Source organism: Vigna unguiculata, chromosome 1, assembly GCF_037176805.1.
Source record: "Vigna unguiculata cultivar grain cowpea cultivar isolate G323 ecotype 2 chromosome 1, ASM3717680v1, whole genome shotgun sequence".
In the NCBI taxonomy this organism is placed as follows: domain Eukaryota; kingdom Viridiplantae; phylum Streptophyta; class Magnoliopsida; order Fabales; family Fabaceae; genus Vigna; species Vigna unguiculata.
This window is the reverse complement of record NC_140792.1, coordinates 23,042,724-23,061,041: the sequence shown is the minus strand read 5'-3', so window position 1 is coordinate 23,061,041 and position 18,318 is coordinate 23,042,724. Positions and strand designations below refer to the sequence as shown.

Genomic DNA, 18,318 nt, shown 5'->3' with positions numbered 1-18,318 from the left:
AAGTATGCAGATAATATCAATACGACACCCACTACTTTAAACTTAATGTCTGCCCCATGGCCATTTTCAATGTGGGGGATAGATGTCATCGGAGCTATAGAGCTAAAAGCCTCAAACGGACATCGCATCATTCTAGTTGCAATTGATTATTTCACTAAATGGGTGGAAGCTGCTTCCTACGCTAGTGTGACTAGGAAAGTTGTGACTAAATTCATAAAAAGAGAGTTAATTTGTAGGTACGGGTTGCCTAGCAAGATAATCACTGATAATGCCACCAATCTAAACAATCAAATGATGGCCAAATTGTGTGAAGGATTTAAAATTCAACATCATAATTCTTCTCCTTATCGTCCAAAGATGAATGGGGCAGTCGAGGCTGCTAATAAGAATATCAAGAAAATTATACAGAAAATGGTGGTCACATATAAAGACTGGCATGAGATGCTTCCCTTTGCTTTGCATGGGTATCGCACCTCGGTACGTACATCAACTGGGGCAACACCTTTTTCTCTGGTGTACGGAATGGAGGCAGTACTACCCTTCGAAGTAGAAATCCCATCCCTACAAGTGTTAATGGAGACCCAATTGGAAGATGCAGAATGGGTTCAGGCCCGATTTGACCAGCTTAATCTCATTGAGGAAAAAAGGCTAGCAGCAGTGTGTCATGGACAATTATACCAAAGAAGGATGAAAAAGGCGTTTGACAAGAGGGTGCGCCCTAGAGAGTTCCATGAAGGCGAGCTAGTCTTGAAAAAGATCTTACCTATACAAAAGGATCATAGGGGCAAGTGGACTCCAAATTATGAAGGCCCGTATGTGGTGAAGAAAGCATTTTCTGGTGGGGCGCTAATTCTCACAAGGATGGATGGAGAGGAGTTACCGTTACCGGTCAATTCTGATGCGGTCAAAATTTTTTTTACATGATGATTCCTTAATAGGAAGTGCTACTAGGGGATATTGACATTGTCTCCAAATTTTGTTGTATTCTGCTTTGTTTTTCGTTTAATAAACACCATTTAGTTCTATCCATAAATTTAAAGCAATGAATGTCACACTAAGTTTGTAAAGAGAATAATAAACAAAAAGAAGGGAATAAAAGTATGTGGATACCAACGAGGCATCACAAGTACAGTCACTAAGAGCAGACTCATTTTTGGAGGGTGTCGTGGAAAAAAAATTAATAAGTAAAAAGGCAAAAAATAAAGCCGCCTATAAATTTTATCCATGCATCCATGCATTTATGCATCCTCACTACATTACATCATTTGCCTAAAGATTGAATCTTGCCGGCTAAGCATTCAAGCAGTGTTTGCTGACACATCAAAATCAAACTTCGGGTTCTCCTTTCATATATAGACATTCTCCCCTTAGTTTTCTTATGTTTACATCAAGGCCCTCTCCGATGGAATGGTCATTGATTTTCTTTCTTTACATCAAGGCCCTCTCCGATGGAATGGTCATTGATTTTCTTTCTTTACATCAAGGCCCTCTTCGATGGAATGGTCATTGATTTTCTTATGTTTACATCAAGGCCCTCTCCGATGGAATGTTCATTGATTTTCTTTCTTTACATCAAGGCCCTCTCCGATGGAATGGTCATTGATTTTCTTATGTTTACATCAAGGCCCTCTGTTATCAGACCCATGCCTGCTATGCTATCATGGTTTTGTATTGGGAATGATCTGTAGCATGGTCATGATGGCTGAAGGAGCAGGAAGCAACATTTGCTCTCAGCCTTGTCCCAAATTTCGAGATTGGGAGGTGCAGAGAGTTACGTAATAAAAAGGGGAAGATTCATGAGAGGAAGGGTCTTTTTTTTTTTGGGGATTACTAGAGAGAGGGGTTTGGGCACTAGAAATCAGTGAGGGAGAGAAGGAGTCAAATTTGAAAACGGAAGCAAAGCTGTTAATGCATTAAGTTTTATTTTCAAGGTAGGTGTTCTTAACTTCTCCTTAGCTTATGTTACCGTGACTTGATGTTGCTATTGATGTTCATGGGTGTATGAATTAGAGCTTATGTTAACATGACTTGATATTGATGTTCATGAATGTATGGATGAAAGATGGTTTGAGATGAGTATAGTTACATCTGTTATTCATTTTGTTTATTCCCATCGCACCTGGGTACAGTAAAGAACAGAGCACAATGTTTTTTATTTTTTTTTTTATTTTTTATTTTTATTTTATCTGCCATTGTTAAAATATGTTCTTGTTTGGGTGTTACTGCTGTCCGAATGAGTCCGAATGAGTGCTGGAAAATAACCTCACCCTCAATCTCAATCTCTCTCGCCACCATCATCTTTCCCTCATCACCTTCTACCTGCAAGAAATTGCCAAACCAGAACCCAAACACATCAACAATTATATTTTGCAGAACACATTTTCACTAACTTTCTCGTTCACCATCATCTTCATGTCACACCTGCATATAAAAAAAAGGGACATAGACCCGAAAGCAGTACTCACATGGTCATCCACACTACTGTCCCATCATCCTTCGTTGTCCACTCATCCTTTCATTTTCACTCCACTCCCATTATTTCTGCACAACAAAAACTCTCCCATCATCACCCTCATCATAAGCCCGCACCAGTCCGCCATTAACGAACCTTCATCACTAAATAGCAGATTCAATTTTGGACTCTTATTCTGCACTACAACCACACCCATTCTTCATCATCAATAGAAACCACCTTGTTTTTGTTACAACCCATCCCTACGATTCGTCATCACAACCCAACACAAATCGAAAAAGTGAAACCACAGGAGGAAGGTGGTGGCAACTGGCATCTCGGACGGTGCTCTTTGTAAGTGGCAGTGGCGCCGTGGCGGCAGTCTAGGCCGCGGCGGTTGGAGTTGACGAACACGAGGCTGGACCGACATGGTGTGCGACGGCGGAGCTCCAGGATCTGGTCCTGTCTTGCGCGAGAGAAGAAACGACGATGGAGACGATTTGGGAAGCTGAGTTCCCGTCGGCGATGCTTCTGGTGGAGGCTGGCGTCGACGGCGGTGCGTCTCGCCGGCCGTGGGACTTGCGGCAGTGGCACCTGCGGCTGGAATCTTGTGGGTCGGGAGAAGAGAAGAAAAGCTGTCGTTGGTGAAGTGAAGAGAAGGGAGGCTTGAATTAAAATTAGGTTTCAAAATCAGCCCACCCCTGCTCATTGCACCTCCATCTTTATCTTTCACACCCTCACACCCTTTTTGCTTTAGGAACTCCTTCGCGCAACCCCCTTTTTTATCTGTACACCTCCATTCATTTGTTCTGTTTTTGTTGTGTATTTTTTATCTGTTGCACCCCCATTTTTAATCCCTACGCACCCCGCTATTTTTAATTTATGCAGTTTCACACATTCTCTTTATCCCTGCGCACCCCTTGTTTTTAGTTTATGCAGTTTCACACATTCTCTTTATCCCTGCGCACCCCGTGTTTTTTGATTACTGTAGCTTTACAATTTGTGTTACTTGCTCATTTATTGCAGCCCTTTGTTTCACTACGCATACACCTCCCAACTTTCTCTTCCTCGCGCACCTTCATAATTGCTAATCCCGCACCCCTGCACACACTTTTTACTCTTATTTTGGGTTTGTTTTATAGTTTATTTACTGCACCCCCACCCTTAATAAACACACCTCATTTACTTCATGTACCTCCCACTAATTACTCATATACTTTCATATTTTGTTTTCTACTTTCATCTTTTAATTAAATTGTCTTTTTTTTATTATTAATTTCTTATTTATTTATTTATTTATCTTTTATTATTTTATTTATTTTCTTTTCTTTTTATTTATAAAAAAAAATATTTGAAAATTATCAAAAATTGCAAAAAATAGAAAAGTAAAAAAAAAGGGGTAAAAATACTCTCTTTAACTTTATTGTGTCTGTCCGGTCGCTCACACTGTGTGACACTTACTTTCTACAAAATACCAAAAATAGTTTCTTTCTCTTTTAGTGTTTGTTCGACCGCTCGCGTCGTGTGACACATATTTTCTAAAAAATTCAAAAAACCCAAAAATATACAGTTTTTAAAATATAAAAATATCAATATTTTCAAACAAAAAATGTCGTTTTAAAGAACTACGTAACCCTGATTTCTCATTTTTAATGAGAATACGTAGGACCAAGGTCAATCCTTGTCGGGCCCAAAAAATTAAAAATATATATTTTTGTTTCTTTCTAATATTTTTGGCTTATTATTTTTGGGGAAAATTAATATTTTGAAAACCATATCAACTTTGCATTTTTAATTAAAGGTACCGCCCTCGGGCCGGCGTGGTAGGGTGCTAACACCTTCCTTACGCGTAACCGACTCTCGAATTCAAAAGATGGTTTTTCGTAGACTTGTCTTATCTTTATGGTTTTCCATAGTTTTCCAGAATACCTATGGTGGCGACTCCCAAATCTTTTTTAAACCTGTTTTCTTTTTTCAGTTCGCCTTCCCGTCTTGATTCCGGTTGCGACAACACTATTTAGATTACTCTTGTCTTTAAAAGTGCTTTTCTCGTTGTCATAGTCCTAGTTTTGTCACATATTTACTCCCTTTGGTTTAGCCCTTTCTTGATTTTGGTGCTTTTTTAGTTTGTCTTTAAATTTCCCTTGTTTTGTCTTGGAGTTTTCCTTTACTTGGCCTCCTGAGTTGAGCTTAGATTCGTTACGTCTTTCACTTTGATGTTGAATTCTGGATGGATTGATTGGAGTTTTTTTGCAGAACTAAACAGGAACTTGAGTGCGAGTGAGTACACTTTGCAAGTGAAACACGAGTGGAATTGAGTGTAAACACGTAAGGAGTGGTGAGGCCCATTTGATAATTTTATCCACATTACTTTTGCTAACCACTTATTGTGTTTTGTGTTAGTTCTTGCTTTCTCTCTTTCCCTGCAAGAATTAGGAATTCTGAGCACTCCAGAATGTTCCATACACGTTCGACCTTGATAGAAGATATCAACTTCATTGTGTGTAGAATTATCAGGTTAAATAACAAACTTGGGAATCTTAGAAGGGAGCACTATGAAGATAGACGATCATTGCCAAAACAAGTGTTGTTAGGTGCACCAAGTGTTAAGGTTATGGACCCGAAAATTATCAATGTCCTAATTGGAATGCCAAGTACATGACTGTTCAAGAACTCTAAGATTACATTGTACACTTAAAAGAGGTGAAGAGGAGTGTTAGAAAAAAGCTCGAAGTCAAACAAGCGCAACAAGCAAAAAGGGAACATGAAAAGGCGGAAAGAACACTAAAGGAAATATGGGAAAAGGCCAGCCCAGGGATGAGATCAATGGTGAAATCCACATCCCTGCTTGGCGGTAACTCTGGGATTTTGTCAAGGAAGACATTCGCGTATTCATCTACCACAAGAATCAGACTAATATTCTCTACAATACTCTTCTTCTCCGTCTGAGCTACTATCATAAAAAACGTAGCCCCCGCTTCAATCTCCTTCTCTGCTTGGTTGGATGATATTAATTCCAGTCCTTCTGCATCTGGAAACACCACCCTGCATTGCCCACAATCAAGCACCACATGGTTGCTGGCCAACCAATCCATACCCAGAATCACATCTAACCCCTTTATTGGTAAGCAGATGAGATTCACCTTGAACCTGCGGCTGGCCACCTCTATAGGGCATCCCACACAAACAGATGTGGTGGATACCTCTCCAAACGCTGGTGTCACAACTATTAACTCGCATGCCAGCTCTCGCATCACTAGACTGAGCCTCTCACGCATTCATTGGATACGAATGAGTGGGTAGCTCTTGAGTCATAAAACACAACAACCTCATGGTCAAATAACAAACAAGTAGTCTACACTAGGTTACCTGAATGGGCGGCCTCGGTAGTCGTCAAGGCAAAAACACGACCAGGGGCTTTAGGTCGATCCCCTACTGGTTTCTTCGCTGGTGCACCTCCAACTAGTTTTCTATTCGGGCAGTGTCGTGAAAAATGGCTTGTCTGATCACAAACATAGCACTTGCCAGTGCTACCACCACCAACACCACTAGAACTGCCTGAGGGTTTTGGACAATCCCTCCGATAATGCTCTCCACCACAGTTGTAGCACTATAGTTTCTTAGCTGAGCTCTGTGGCCTATCATACGACTTCTTCTGTTGCCGTGAATCCGAGGTAGTCTTCTGTGGTCAAGCCCCTTTGTTGGGCCCATCTCCAGCTGCTCTACAACCTTGGTCTGCTCCACCAAAACTGGGAACTCCCTGATCCGGAGAGGTACAATAAAGCGGCGTAGCTCATGTTTCAACCCGCCTTCATATTTTCGGCATCTCCACTCCTCGGTAACAGTAGGTGTGTAGAACCTGGCCAAATATTCAAACCTGTTTGTGTATGCCTGCACAGTTAGGTTCCCCTGCTGGAACGTGAGGAATTCTGCCTCTCTCTCATGCCTGGCACTGGCTAGAAAATATTTTTCCAGAAATCTCTCTGAAGGAAGTCCAGGTAACCTCCTCACCCGAGTCTGCATGAGCTGCTACATGCCTGCCCACCAGTATTCCATATCAGCTATCAACAGGAAAGATATGAATGAGAGCTTCTAGGGGTCTGTACAATCAATCACCTGACAAATTTTCTCGCACTCTTTAAGCCAAGCATCGACTTCATCTGGAGAAGATTTGCTTGCAAATTTTGAGGGCTTATGCCTCATAAAATCCTCCATCGACACCAGACGTGTGGGTGCTACCACGGCTCGAGGTTGCGCTGCAATGGGCTGCATCGCATCTACCATCTGATGTATCGCCTACACGATCTCATCAGCCCCAGCATTATTCCTCCTCCTCCTATTTGCCATAGCTTGAGCACGCCACATATAACTGTTCACATCAAACAGCTTGGTTAAGACTTCATACTAAAAGTCAGATAACAACCAATGATCAAAATGATCTCACAAGCACACGCACGGTAAGCTCACTCCCCATAGACCCTAAAAATCATTTTGAAAACAAAGCTCTGATACCAAATGTAACATCCTACTCGGATATTACGAATTTAATAAAAATAAAATAGAAGTACACGTCGGCATCATTTATTAAAACCTCATTTTATAATAATACCACGTTTCCCAAAACACAGGAAAATGTAAAATTTCATTAAATTACCAGAAGTTCATAAATACAAAACTGTGAATTTAGTCAAATAGGCCATGAGCCTTTACATCATATATTAAAAATAGAGTTACCAAAAACATGAACATAAAAATCCCCCATTATCAGCCCCTCTCTATAGCTAAGCCTCACCAGCTCCACCTGTATCATCACCTGTTCACGTGTACCGCGTACACGATCATCGCCAAACACAAGTAGATAGGGTGAGCTAAGAGATAAAGCATACAAAAATATATATACCAAATATATATATGCATCTTTAACAAATACAAATAATAAACAACAACACAAATTCTTTCTTTATGCTACATGGCACAACCATATCAAGTATCCTTTCTTTTCCCATTGTATCTTACTCTATTTACATCACATGGCCACCACCATGTACACCGATGCACCTAATGGAAGTCACGTTACCTTCCCTCCACATGGCCACCACCATGCATAATAGGTACATTAAAACCTCGTTCGAGTTCTTCTTATGGCCACAACCATGTATGCAGTGTTCTATATCTTCTATTGAGTATCTCTAGGTGCCTTGCTGCCACACCTATCGGCCACAACCGATAGAGTATGTGTGGAAACCATGCTACGGATCACACACCGTAACGCCAAGTGGAGTTCCAAAATACGAACATAGTCCGTAACGTCCCAGGACTACCAAACTCATCAGCAACCACTGAGGAGGACAATCCATTTAGACCCATCCGTACTGGCCACAACTAGCACACTCACACCGGCACACTCGCCAACCCGAGCCACAACTCAAGGTTCCTCATGTTCATCCGCTATCCTAAGCCACAACTCAAGGATACGTTCCGGGCCACAACCCATGGAACACCAGCAAGCCCACCATCAGGATTTCTTTAGAAGCCTTATAGACCACTCCTTACAATTTCCATCAATACAACAATAACTCAGGCCTTGAACACTCAGTAACACCTTTGCTCACTTAGGCCAAAAGCCTTTGTTACGCCAATCCAGCCTATCTCGCTTAAGCTAGATCCACTAGCTTGGGCGAGCCTCTAGAAGGTCTGTAGAACACGTACTCTCGCTTAAGCGAGCTCACCCTCGCTTGGGCGAGACCCTCGCTCGCCCAAAATCATAACTCATCTCGTTCAAGCGACGAGTTCTACCAAACAGCACAAGTCATCCTCGAAATTTCGCCTAAGCGAGAGACTCTCGCATGAGCGAGACGTCCCCAATAGCCCCCTTCAACATGCGCGTATCCTCGCCTGAGCGAGACACGCTCGCCTAAGCGAGATGACCTGTTGCTCAGGACCAGACCCCCTCACCTACGCGAGATGATCGCGTAACACAAGGATTTCCCCTTTGCCACTCTCGCTTAGGCGAGCCTGGCTCGCCTGAGCGAGAAATGCAGACCCCCAAATCTGTTCATGCACACACACCAGCAACCATGCCCAATTCAACATTCCAAAACATACCAGAACAGTGTACACATATTGCAACAACACATAGGCATAATTCTTGACTCTAAAAGGTTCTCAAACTTCCAATTTAACAAAATTTTCATCCTAGCTCGTGCATGAACCCATTATATTCAGAAACTTAGGTTACACTTTCAATAAAATAGTACCAAAATCATAAACCCCAAATCTCACCCCTTACAGCACGAATTCATGGTACAAAACATATCAGAATCGCAAACATACGATGGTTTAAACGAAAATACGGATTCAGCTCCCCTAACCTGAAATTTTCCTTTGCTTAGACAATTGCCGAACATTGGGAATCTCTCCTTGATCACTAGGCAGCCCAACACCTTCCCTTCACTATACTCTCAAATACCAAAACCCCTCTCAAATTTTCGCACCCTTGCAGCACCTTCAGAAAATAGCTTCTCTAAACCCCTCTTCCTTCCTATCTGGCCCCATTTGCTAGGTTTCTCTTCCCCTTTTCATATTCTCGCCATACCCATTTTCGCAAAAAGAGAACTAAAGGTGTTCCATCAAGATTTGAACCCATGACCTTCACAACGCCAAGTCAAAGTTAAACCACTAGGCCAACTTATATTTCTTGCTAACACACACAATTCAAGCATTATCTCATACACAAATGTGGCCCAACATACTATTAAAATAATAATAAAAAAAATACACACAATTGGCACACATAGGACTCGAACCCAAGTCCTCTCACACAAGCCAAGTACTCTCAACCATTTGAGCTAGTACTTTTCCACGTCATACATAACAGAATTTAATGTCATAAATGCACTACTCTCTCGCATTTATTAATTAATCATTTATTTAATTAATTAAATTCCTCGGATCTTACAATCCACTTGCTTTGTGATAGTGGCCCAAGAGAAGATGATGAGTACAGAAGAGAAGATCAGTAAAATACCAGTGGTGGATGAATATGCTGATGTTTTCCCAGATGAGAGACTCGAGTTACCACCCAGTAGGGATATAGATTTCTCAATTGATCTAATCCTTGGAGCAGGGCCAGTGTCGGCAACACCGTATAGAATGGCACCGACAGAACTAATAGAGTTGAAGAAGCAGATCGAGGACTTGCTAGAGAAGAAATTTATCAGATCTAGTGCCTCACCGTGGGGAGCTCCGGTGTTACTGGTAAAGAAGAAGAATGGGAGTTCTCGGTTGTGCGTCGATTATCGACAGTTGAATAAATTGACGATAAAGAACAAATACTCGCTGCCGAGGATTGATGACTTGCTCGATCAGTTGAGAGGGGCAGGTGTGTTCTCTAAGATCGATTTAAGGTTTGGCTATCATTAGATCTTAGTCAAGCCAGAGGACGTTCAGAAGACAACTTTCCGATCGAGATATGGGCATTATGAATATGTTGTGATGCCATTTGAAGTGACCAATGCTCTAGCTGTCTTCATGGATTATATGAATCGAATCATTCGCCCCTATCTGGATAAGTTTGTAGTGGTGTTCATAGATGATATTCTCATCTATTCTCAAAATAAGGAGGAACACGTAGAACACTTAAGGATTGTACTGGAGGTATTGAGAGAACACCACCTGTACGGTAAACTGTCAAAGTTTGAGTTTTGGTTGGAAGAGGTACAGTTTCTAGGGCACGTTATCTCTTCACAGGGTATTGCAGTAGACCCAAGCAAGATTGAGACAGTGCTGAAGTGGGAAAGACCTCAGATAGTAACAGAAGTCAGAAGCTTCTTGGGGCTGGCAGGGTATTACAGGAGATTTGTAGAGGGGTTCTCTAAAATGGTGAGTCCATTAACTCAACTCACTAGCAAAGATCAACCCTTCTCTTGGACCAATAAATGCAAAGAATGCTTCGAGGAGATGAAGAGGAGGTTGACAATAGCTCCAATGCTTGTTATTCCAGATACTAGTAAAACGTTTGAGGTATACTTCGATGCATCTTACCAGGGTTTGAGTTGTGTACTGATGCAGGAGAAGAGGCCAGTGGCCTATGCTTCTAGACAGCTAAAGGTACATGAGAAGAACTACCCTACCCATGATTTAGAGTTGGCTGCTGTAGTGTTTGCTCTCAAGACATGGAGACACTACTTGTATGGCTCCCAGTTACAGGTTTTCAGTAATCACAAAAGCTTGAAATACTTGTTTGATCAGAAGGAGTTGAATGTGAGGCAGCGACGATGGATGGAGTACCTCAAGGACTATGATTTTGAGTTGCTTTACCATCCTGGTAAAGCAATTGTTGTTGTGGATGTCTTGAGTCGGAAAAGGATGCATATCTCAACCATGATGGTGAATGAGCTATAATTGATTGAGAAGCTCAGGGATAAAAACCTGGTATACAGTTGAGTGAAGATTCCATCAGATGCAGTGTTCTGACACTGACCAATGATGTATTGAAGACCATCCATGATCAGCAAAAGAACGATGCTGAGCTACAACAGTTTATGAGTTGGATAGGAACTGAGAAAGGAAAGGATTACATGATGGGATCAGATGGTATCTTACGGTTCAGAGATAGAGTTTGTGTGCCGGAAAACTAGAGGTTGAGGAAGAAAATTCTAAAGGAGGGACACAAAAGTCGTCTTAGCATACACCCAAGTATGACTAAGATGTACCAGGACCTGAAACAGTCCTTCTGGTGGAACGTGATGAAAACTGATGTTGCCAACTTCGTAGCATCATGCTTGGTATGTCAGAAGGCCAAGATTGAACATCAGCGACCAGGGGGTACACTAGAGCCGTTAGACATTCCTTAGTGGAAATGGAATAGTATTACCATGGACTTCGTGACTCATTTGTCGAGGTCTATTAAAGGGCATGATTCAATCTGGGTAATAGTGGACAAATTGACTAAGTGTGAACATTTTCTCGCCATTAACTAGAAGTGGTCATTGGATAAGTTGGTCAAGTTGTACGTGCGAGAAGTGGTCAGGTTGCATGGTGTGCCAGCTAGCATAGTATAAAACAGAGACCCGAGATTCACATCTCATTTTTGGCAGTCTCTACAAGCAGCGCTGGGGACCCAATTGAGGATGCGTTCTGCATATCATCCACAAACTGATGGGCAGTCAGAGCGAACAATCCAGTCTTTAGAGGATTTGTGTAAGACCCGAGAATATTAAATAGTTAATTAAATAATTATTTAATAAATGCGGGTAATAAAAGCATTTAAGGCATTTAATGCAGTAAGTTATGATGTGGAAAAGTACTAGCTCAAGTGGTTGAGAGTACTTTGATTGTGTGAGAGGACTTGGGTTCGAGTCCTATGTATGGCAATTGTGTGTTATTTTGATTTATGCATTATTTTGATGATATACTTGAATGCTTGATGTGATAGTAAAATCCTAAAATTGTAGGAGTTATCACAAATATGAATTGATTGATTTGGTTATGCTCTTGATCTGGTGATTGATAGGTTGTGGGTTCAAGCCTTGCTAAGAACCAAATTAAACTCTCTTTTTGGCTTAATTTTATTTTTGCATGGAATTTGAAAAGGGCAGCATAACCTAGTTGTCTAATGGGCTAGAAAACTAGATTAAAATTTCATTGAATAGCTATTAAACCTCTTTTATGGTAATTTTTGTTTTGGTGGAGAAAACGAGTAATTAGAATGGAAATAAGTTAGAGAGAGAGTGAATTAGTGAAGGGAGAGGTGTTGTATTGCGTGTGAACCTTGGACAGAAGGATTATGGTGAATTGGGGCTGATTGCAAAGGGGGAGTGAGAAGGAGAAACCATCGTGGGAGCAAAGGCAAGGAAGCTTTTGGATTAGAGATACACACACTAATTTGAATTTGAAGCGAATTCCATGTAAGGGGAGTTGTTTCTACGTGTTTTTAGTTGTAATCCTTATACTGAGCTTGTATGATCGCAATTGTATGATTACCATTCTGTTTGCACTGTTTTATTAGAGTTTCTGGATTTTTCCCAGAAACCGCCTGGCGGCCTAACCCCTGCCGTCAGGCGACACATAAGAGGTGTGCCTTGTTCTTGATTCTGCCATGAACCGCTTGGCGGCGATGAAGATCTGCCAAGCGGCGCGACATTGTGCGCGTGTTTCTTTTGATTTGCTGTGTGCGTAGGGGTCAATGGGACTTCTGATTGTGATTTTGGGTATGATGCTATGAGTCAATAGTATGAAACTGTTAGAATTGGGGTTTCTTATGGTGCTTTGGAAAACTCTTTATGAATAACCATGGATGGAGTTGGGGGTTTTGGAATCGGTAGAATCAGAATTTGAATTATTGTGGTGCATAGTAGGTGCGACTTAGGGGAAATAATGTCATAGGAAGTTGGGTGGGTAAACCATGAGAGAATTATTGTGTGGTATTGAATTTGGAGGCTGAATTGAGTCATGGACGTCTTGAGCAAGTCGCGGGGGCAGTGGCACAATGTTGCATTGAGTTTGGTTGGTCGTGAGGGAAGAGGCTGTGAGTGATATTGGAAATTAAAGGGGGACACAGTAAGATATAATATACTTATGTAAGTGAGTATGGGAATAGAAAGAGGTTTGATGGTATGACTATGTGATGGGTGTTGATAGACGTGTTAAGGAAAGAAAGAGGGAAGGATAACATTAATTAAGAGTTTAGGTGTTGGAAGCATAGTACCTTGCATATGTGTTATTAAATATATGTGATTATGATTTATGAGCTTTTGGTGTCCTTAGTGACTTGTAAGCTTAAATAAAAGACATATGATTATGCAATATTGTGTGGGACAACACTCATGGCAGTATAGTGTGAGTGGAGTATGTGGTGAAGAGGTGTGACATTATTCTTGAACAATGCTATTTAGGTAGCGAATGGTGTGCCTTGGGTACTGGTGTAGTGATTAATATTGATAAGAGAATGAAATAACTTGAGCATGAGAGACAGGAATTTAAAGTGATGGTGGAGTGGCTAGAAACTAACAGACCCTGATAAAACAAAGGTGCAATATACTGTAGAGCATTCTGGATTGCAGAACTAACCAATTTAGGTGCCAAAACCAACACCAAGGAGTTTCTGATATGGCGCCTGACGGCCTACTGATACTCGCTAGGTGATAGGAACTGCAAGAGGGATCCCTACATCGCGTGGTGCTTGGCGGCAGGGTGAGCCCGCCAGGCGGTGACTGAAAGACAATGAGGGCTAGAGGGTGCTGGCGCCTGGCGGTGGGAAGGTACCGCCAGACGGTCTGGATCAGTTTCGCCTGGCGACGCTAGGTGTCGCGGCGGGCGACAATCCTACAGTCTATGGCTTGTTTTCGTCATTTTTTAGCAATGTTGCTATACTTGGATCGAGAGATGCTGTGCCATGAGCGGGTAGGTTCATGGATGGTGGTTAACATGTAATGATATGAGCGGAGAGGTTCATATCCAGTTACTCTCATGTGGGGATACGAGCGAGGTAGGTTCGTATGTTCTGTGCTCACGTTCGAGAGATGCCACGTGCGGGGAGGTACGGGGCTGGAGGATTACATGTGTTGGACTACGGGCGGGTAGGTCCGTAGAGTAGGACTATGAGCGGGGAGGTTCGTAGAGCAGGACTACTAGCGGGGAGGTTCATAGAGGCAGGACCACGAGCGGGCAGGTTCGTGTGAGCATCATAGTATCGAGTCCAAGGCTAACCTTTTGTGTGAATTGAAGGCTATACAACCTTGGGGTGAAGGTTCTTGCCAAGAACTAAGTAGGTTGGACTAGACGGGTGTATGATTTATCTGATACTAATATATATATATATATATATATATATATATATATGCTATTTCTTTATTTTCTCAACTCAACCTTTTTGTTTGTGTATGGCGATGATCATGTGATTCGTTACACAGGAGCAGATGTGGATACAGGTGATGCTGAGGACGCTCAGGCGACGGAGTGAGGGCTAGCTTGGGGATTAGAGCTAGGAGTTTTCATCTTATATTTATGATGTTTTATTTATGATTAGGGATTTTTTTTGGAAATTATAACATCATTATTATTGCTATCTTATAATTTTGGCACGTGTTTAAATATTTGAAAATTTTTCTGCGTTTGGGAACAATATTATCGTGACGTTCTTTTCATTTTATTTCATTTTATTTATTTATTTATTTAAAAATTGGTAATATTCCTTAGGGATGTTACAATTTGTTACGAGCTTGTGTGTTGGATCATATGGAAGGCTAGAGTGAGATGCTTCCATTGGTGGAGTTCACGTACAATAACAGCTACCACTCCAGTATAGGCATGGCACCATATGAGGCCCTATATGGGCGACGATGCAGGACACCGCTATGTTGGAACCAGGATGGTGAATCCCTGGTATTGGGTCCAAAATTTCTGCAGTAGACTTATGAGAAAGTCAAGACAATTCAGAAGAATGAAAGCTACATAGAGCAGACAGAAGTCATACGCAGATAAGAGGAGGCGGCCTTTAAAGTTTGAAGCTGGGGGCCATGTATTCCTCAGAATGACATCGACGACAGGTATTGGAAGGGCCATCAAATCAAGGAAGTTAACTCCGAGGTTTGTTGGGCCCTATCAGATATTGAGGAGGATTGGCGCTGCAGCTTATAAGATCGCCTTGCCACCGCACTTGGCGAATCTGCACAATGTGTTTCATGTCTCTCAGTTAAGGAAATACATAGCAGATCTGTCTCATGTTTTGGAGTCAGATGAAATGCAGATCAGGGAAGACTTGACGGTGAACACCGGACCAGTGCAGATTCTAGACTCGCAAGTGAAGAAGTTGCAGGGGAAGGAGATCAGGACCGTAAAAGTGCTTTGGGATGAGGCTACTCAAGAGATGATCTGGGAGATAGAGGATCGCATGAGGCAATCCTATTCGTACTTGTTTCCTAGTAAGTCCTAATTTTCAAGGATAAAAATCTTTAAAAGTGGGGGGAATGTAAGACCCGAGAAAATTAAATAGTTAATAAATAATTATTTAATAAATGCGGGTAATAGAAGCCTTTAAGGCATTTAATGTAGAGAGCTATGACATGGAAAAGTATTAGCTCAAATGGTTTAGAGTACTTGGTTTATGTGAGAGGACTTGAGTTCAAGTCTTATGTATGCCAATTGTGTGATATTTTAATTTATGCATTATTTTGATGATATACTTGAATGCTAGACGAGATAATAAAATCCTAAAATTGTAGGAATTATCACAAATATGAATTGGTTGAATTGGTTGTGCATTTGGCTTGGTAAGTGATGGGTTGTGGGTTCAAACCTTGCTGAGGACAAATTCATTCTCTTTTTGCCAAATTTACTTGGCATGAATATGAAAGGGTTTAGGAACCCTAGTAGCTAATAGAGAGGCAACGTAAGGGCTGAAAAAATATTCGGTAAAGGGTATTGAATAACCATTAAAACACATTTTAACTTAATTTTCGTTTAGGGTGTTAAAGGGTAATTAAGAGTGGATTGATTTTGAGAGAGAGAGAGAGAGAGTAATTAGGGTGAGAGAGAACTGTGGTGTGAGTGTTGGGCAGCAAGTTTTGTCATATTGGCACGTACTACAGAGAAGAATTGGAGTGGAAAACCAGTTTTGGGGTTGTAAGCAAAGAACAAGAGTGTTTTGGGTTAAAGACACATCAAATTCACGTTTTAGCAAGGAATCCAAGTAACGGGGTTGTCTCTTACGCTTTTATTTCTCTTTCAAATAACTGTGCGATGCCATGAGTCAATATATGATTTTTCTCACACTGTTTCTACATTGTTTTGAGGATTTCTGGGTTTTTCCCAAAAACCACCAGCTGGCGGCTCAATCCTTGCCGCCAGGTGACACATCAGAGGTTAGTGTTGTTCTTGATTTTTCCAAGAACTGCCTAGCGGCGATGAGTATCTGCTAGGCAGCGCGACACGGTTCGCGTTCTTTTTTATTGTTTTGATGCTGGTTGTGCGAAATGTCAATTGATTTCTGGAATTCGATGTGTGTATACCCCATTGGGTGCTTTGCTGATATGAAACTGATTAAAAATTGGGTTATGGTAGTGTTTTAGACACACGCGTGCATGTTAAACCATGATCATATGGCAAGGGTGGAAGGAAACGAAAATTGGATTGAATCAAGAGAGGAAAAGATCAAGAAAATCTTATGAATTGAATTAAGAACAAAAAGTTAGTCTCTTATATTATGCATTGTCACATTATGGTGTGTTTAGCATCAGGGATGGATATTGGTCATGGGCTAACATACTCGTAGGTATGGAGAAGCCTAGGTTTAGGCTGGTTCTGGTGTACCCTTGGCGGCGCTAGGCTTGCTGCCAAGCGATGGCGAGGCATTGGGGATGTTTTACGAGTTTAGGTAGTGGAAAATGAAGAGGAAACCTAGGTGAGTGATTGGTATTGGAAGTTAACTGATGAAATAGGAAAGGACACCCTACCTATGGTAAGTAAGTATGTGATGGTAAGAGGTTTGAAAGTATGAGTGTGTTATGGTGGGTTTGTGGGAATGTTAATGCAAGAAAGAGGGAATCATAATTCTCAATAAAAGTTTCAAGTTTGGAAAGCATAGGTTGGCTTGAGAGTGTATAATTGGAACGTGAGATGGTGTGTCTTAATGAATTGAGGTATAAGCTATGACTTGTGTAAGAGAAATCGAGAGCTAAATATGTCGAAGTCGTAATACTGTTTGGCTTGGCGCTCCAAGAAAGGGTCTGCACTGTTTGGCGCCTGGCGGTAGGGTGAGATCCGCTAGGCGGACACGGAGCAGTATGTGTTCTATATGGGCTTGGCGCCTGGCGGTGTGGCTTGAACCGCCAGGCGGTCTGCACTGGTTTCGCCTGGCGGTCTGCACTGGTTTCGCCTGGCGGCGCTTGGAGTTGCACCAGGCGATAGTGTTGTAGATTATGACTTGTGTGTGTGTTGCTTTTTAAGATATAATGCTATACTTGGATCAAAAGATGTTGTGCCATGAGCGGGTAGGTTCATGGATGGTGATTAACATGTGATGATATGAGCGGGGAGGTTCATATCAATTTACTATCGCGTGGGGATACGAGCGAGGTAGTTTTGTATGTTCCGTGCTCACGCTTGAAAGACGCTACGTGCGGGGAGGTACGTGGCTGGTGGATCACTTGTGTTGGACTACGGGTGGGTAGGTTCGTAGAGCAGGACTACGAGCGGGGAGGTTCGTAGAGGCAGAACAACAAGCGGGCAAGTTAGTTTGAGCATCATGTTTCCGAGTCCAAGGCTAAGCATTGGTGTGATTTGAAGGCTGAAAAGTCTTGGGGTTAAGGTCTTGGCCAAGAATTAAGTAGATTGATTAAGATGGGTGTATGATTTATCTTATGTATCATATATATGTTATCTTTATTTTTATCAACTCACCCTTTCTGTTTGTGTATGGCGATGATCGTGTGATTCGTTACACGGGAGTAGATGTTGATATAGGTGATGCTGAGGATGCTCAAGCGACGGAGTGAGGGCTAGCTGGGATTATAGCGAAGGATTTTTATTATGTTATCATTTATGATTTTTGACTTTGGAAATTGTAAAGCTTTAATACTACGACTTTAATAATTTTGGTGCGATGTTTAAACATTTTAAATTTTCCCGCGTTTTGGGAATAATAACATTTTAATGTTTTAATTTATTTTCTTTAATTATTTATTTAATTCAGTAATATTTCTTAGGGACGTTACAGGTTGCAGGGGTCCAAGAGAAAGAGATTTAAAAATAGACAAAGGCATTACATTTATTGAAGCACCAAGATCAAGCATTGCATTTTCAAATTTATTGTTACATATGATGCAAGGTACACAAAATGTACCTGGGTCCTTGCACTTCTCAGGAAT

General features: G+C 41.5%; 2 protein-coding genes across 2 annotated transcripts; one reads left to right on the top strand and one right to left on the bottom strand.

The window, feature by feature from the left end:
• Positions 1–5,133: 5,133 nt before the first annotated feature.
• LOC114189118 (uncharacterized) lies at positions 5,134–5,730 on the bottom strand. The gene has a single exon (XM_028077827.1). The coding sequence runs from the start codon at positions 5,728–5,730 to the stop codon at positions 5,134–5,136; it is 597 nt and encodes a 198-aa protein (XP_027933628.1).
• Positions 5,731–14,984: 9,254 nt separating this feature from the next.
• LOC114189098 (uncharacterized) lies at positions 14,985–15,386 on the top strand. Its single transcript, XM_028077810.1, has one exon. It carries the CDS (start codon positions 14,985–14,987, stop codon positions 15,384–15,386), a length of 402 nt encoding a protein of 133 aa, XP_027933611.1.
• Positions 15,387–18,318: the final 2,932 nt, after the last annotated feature.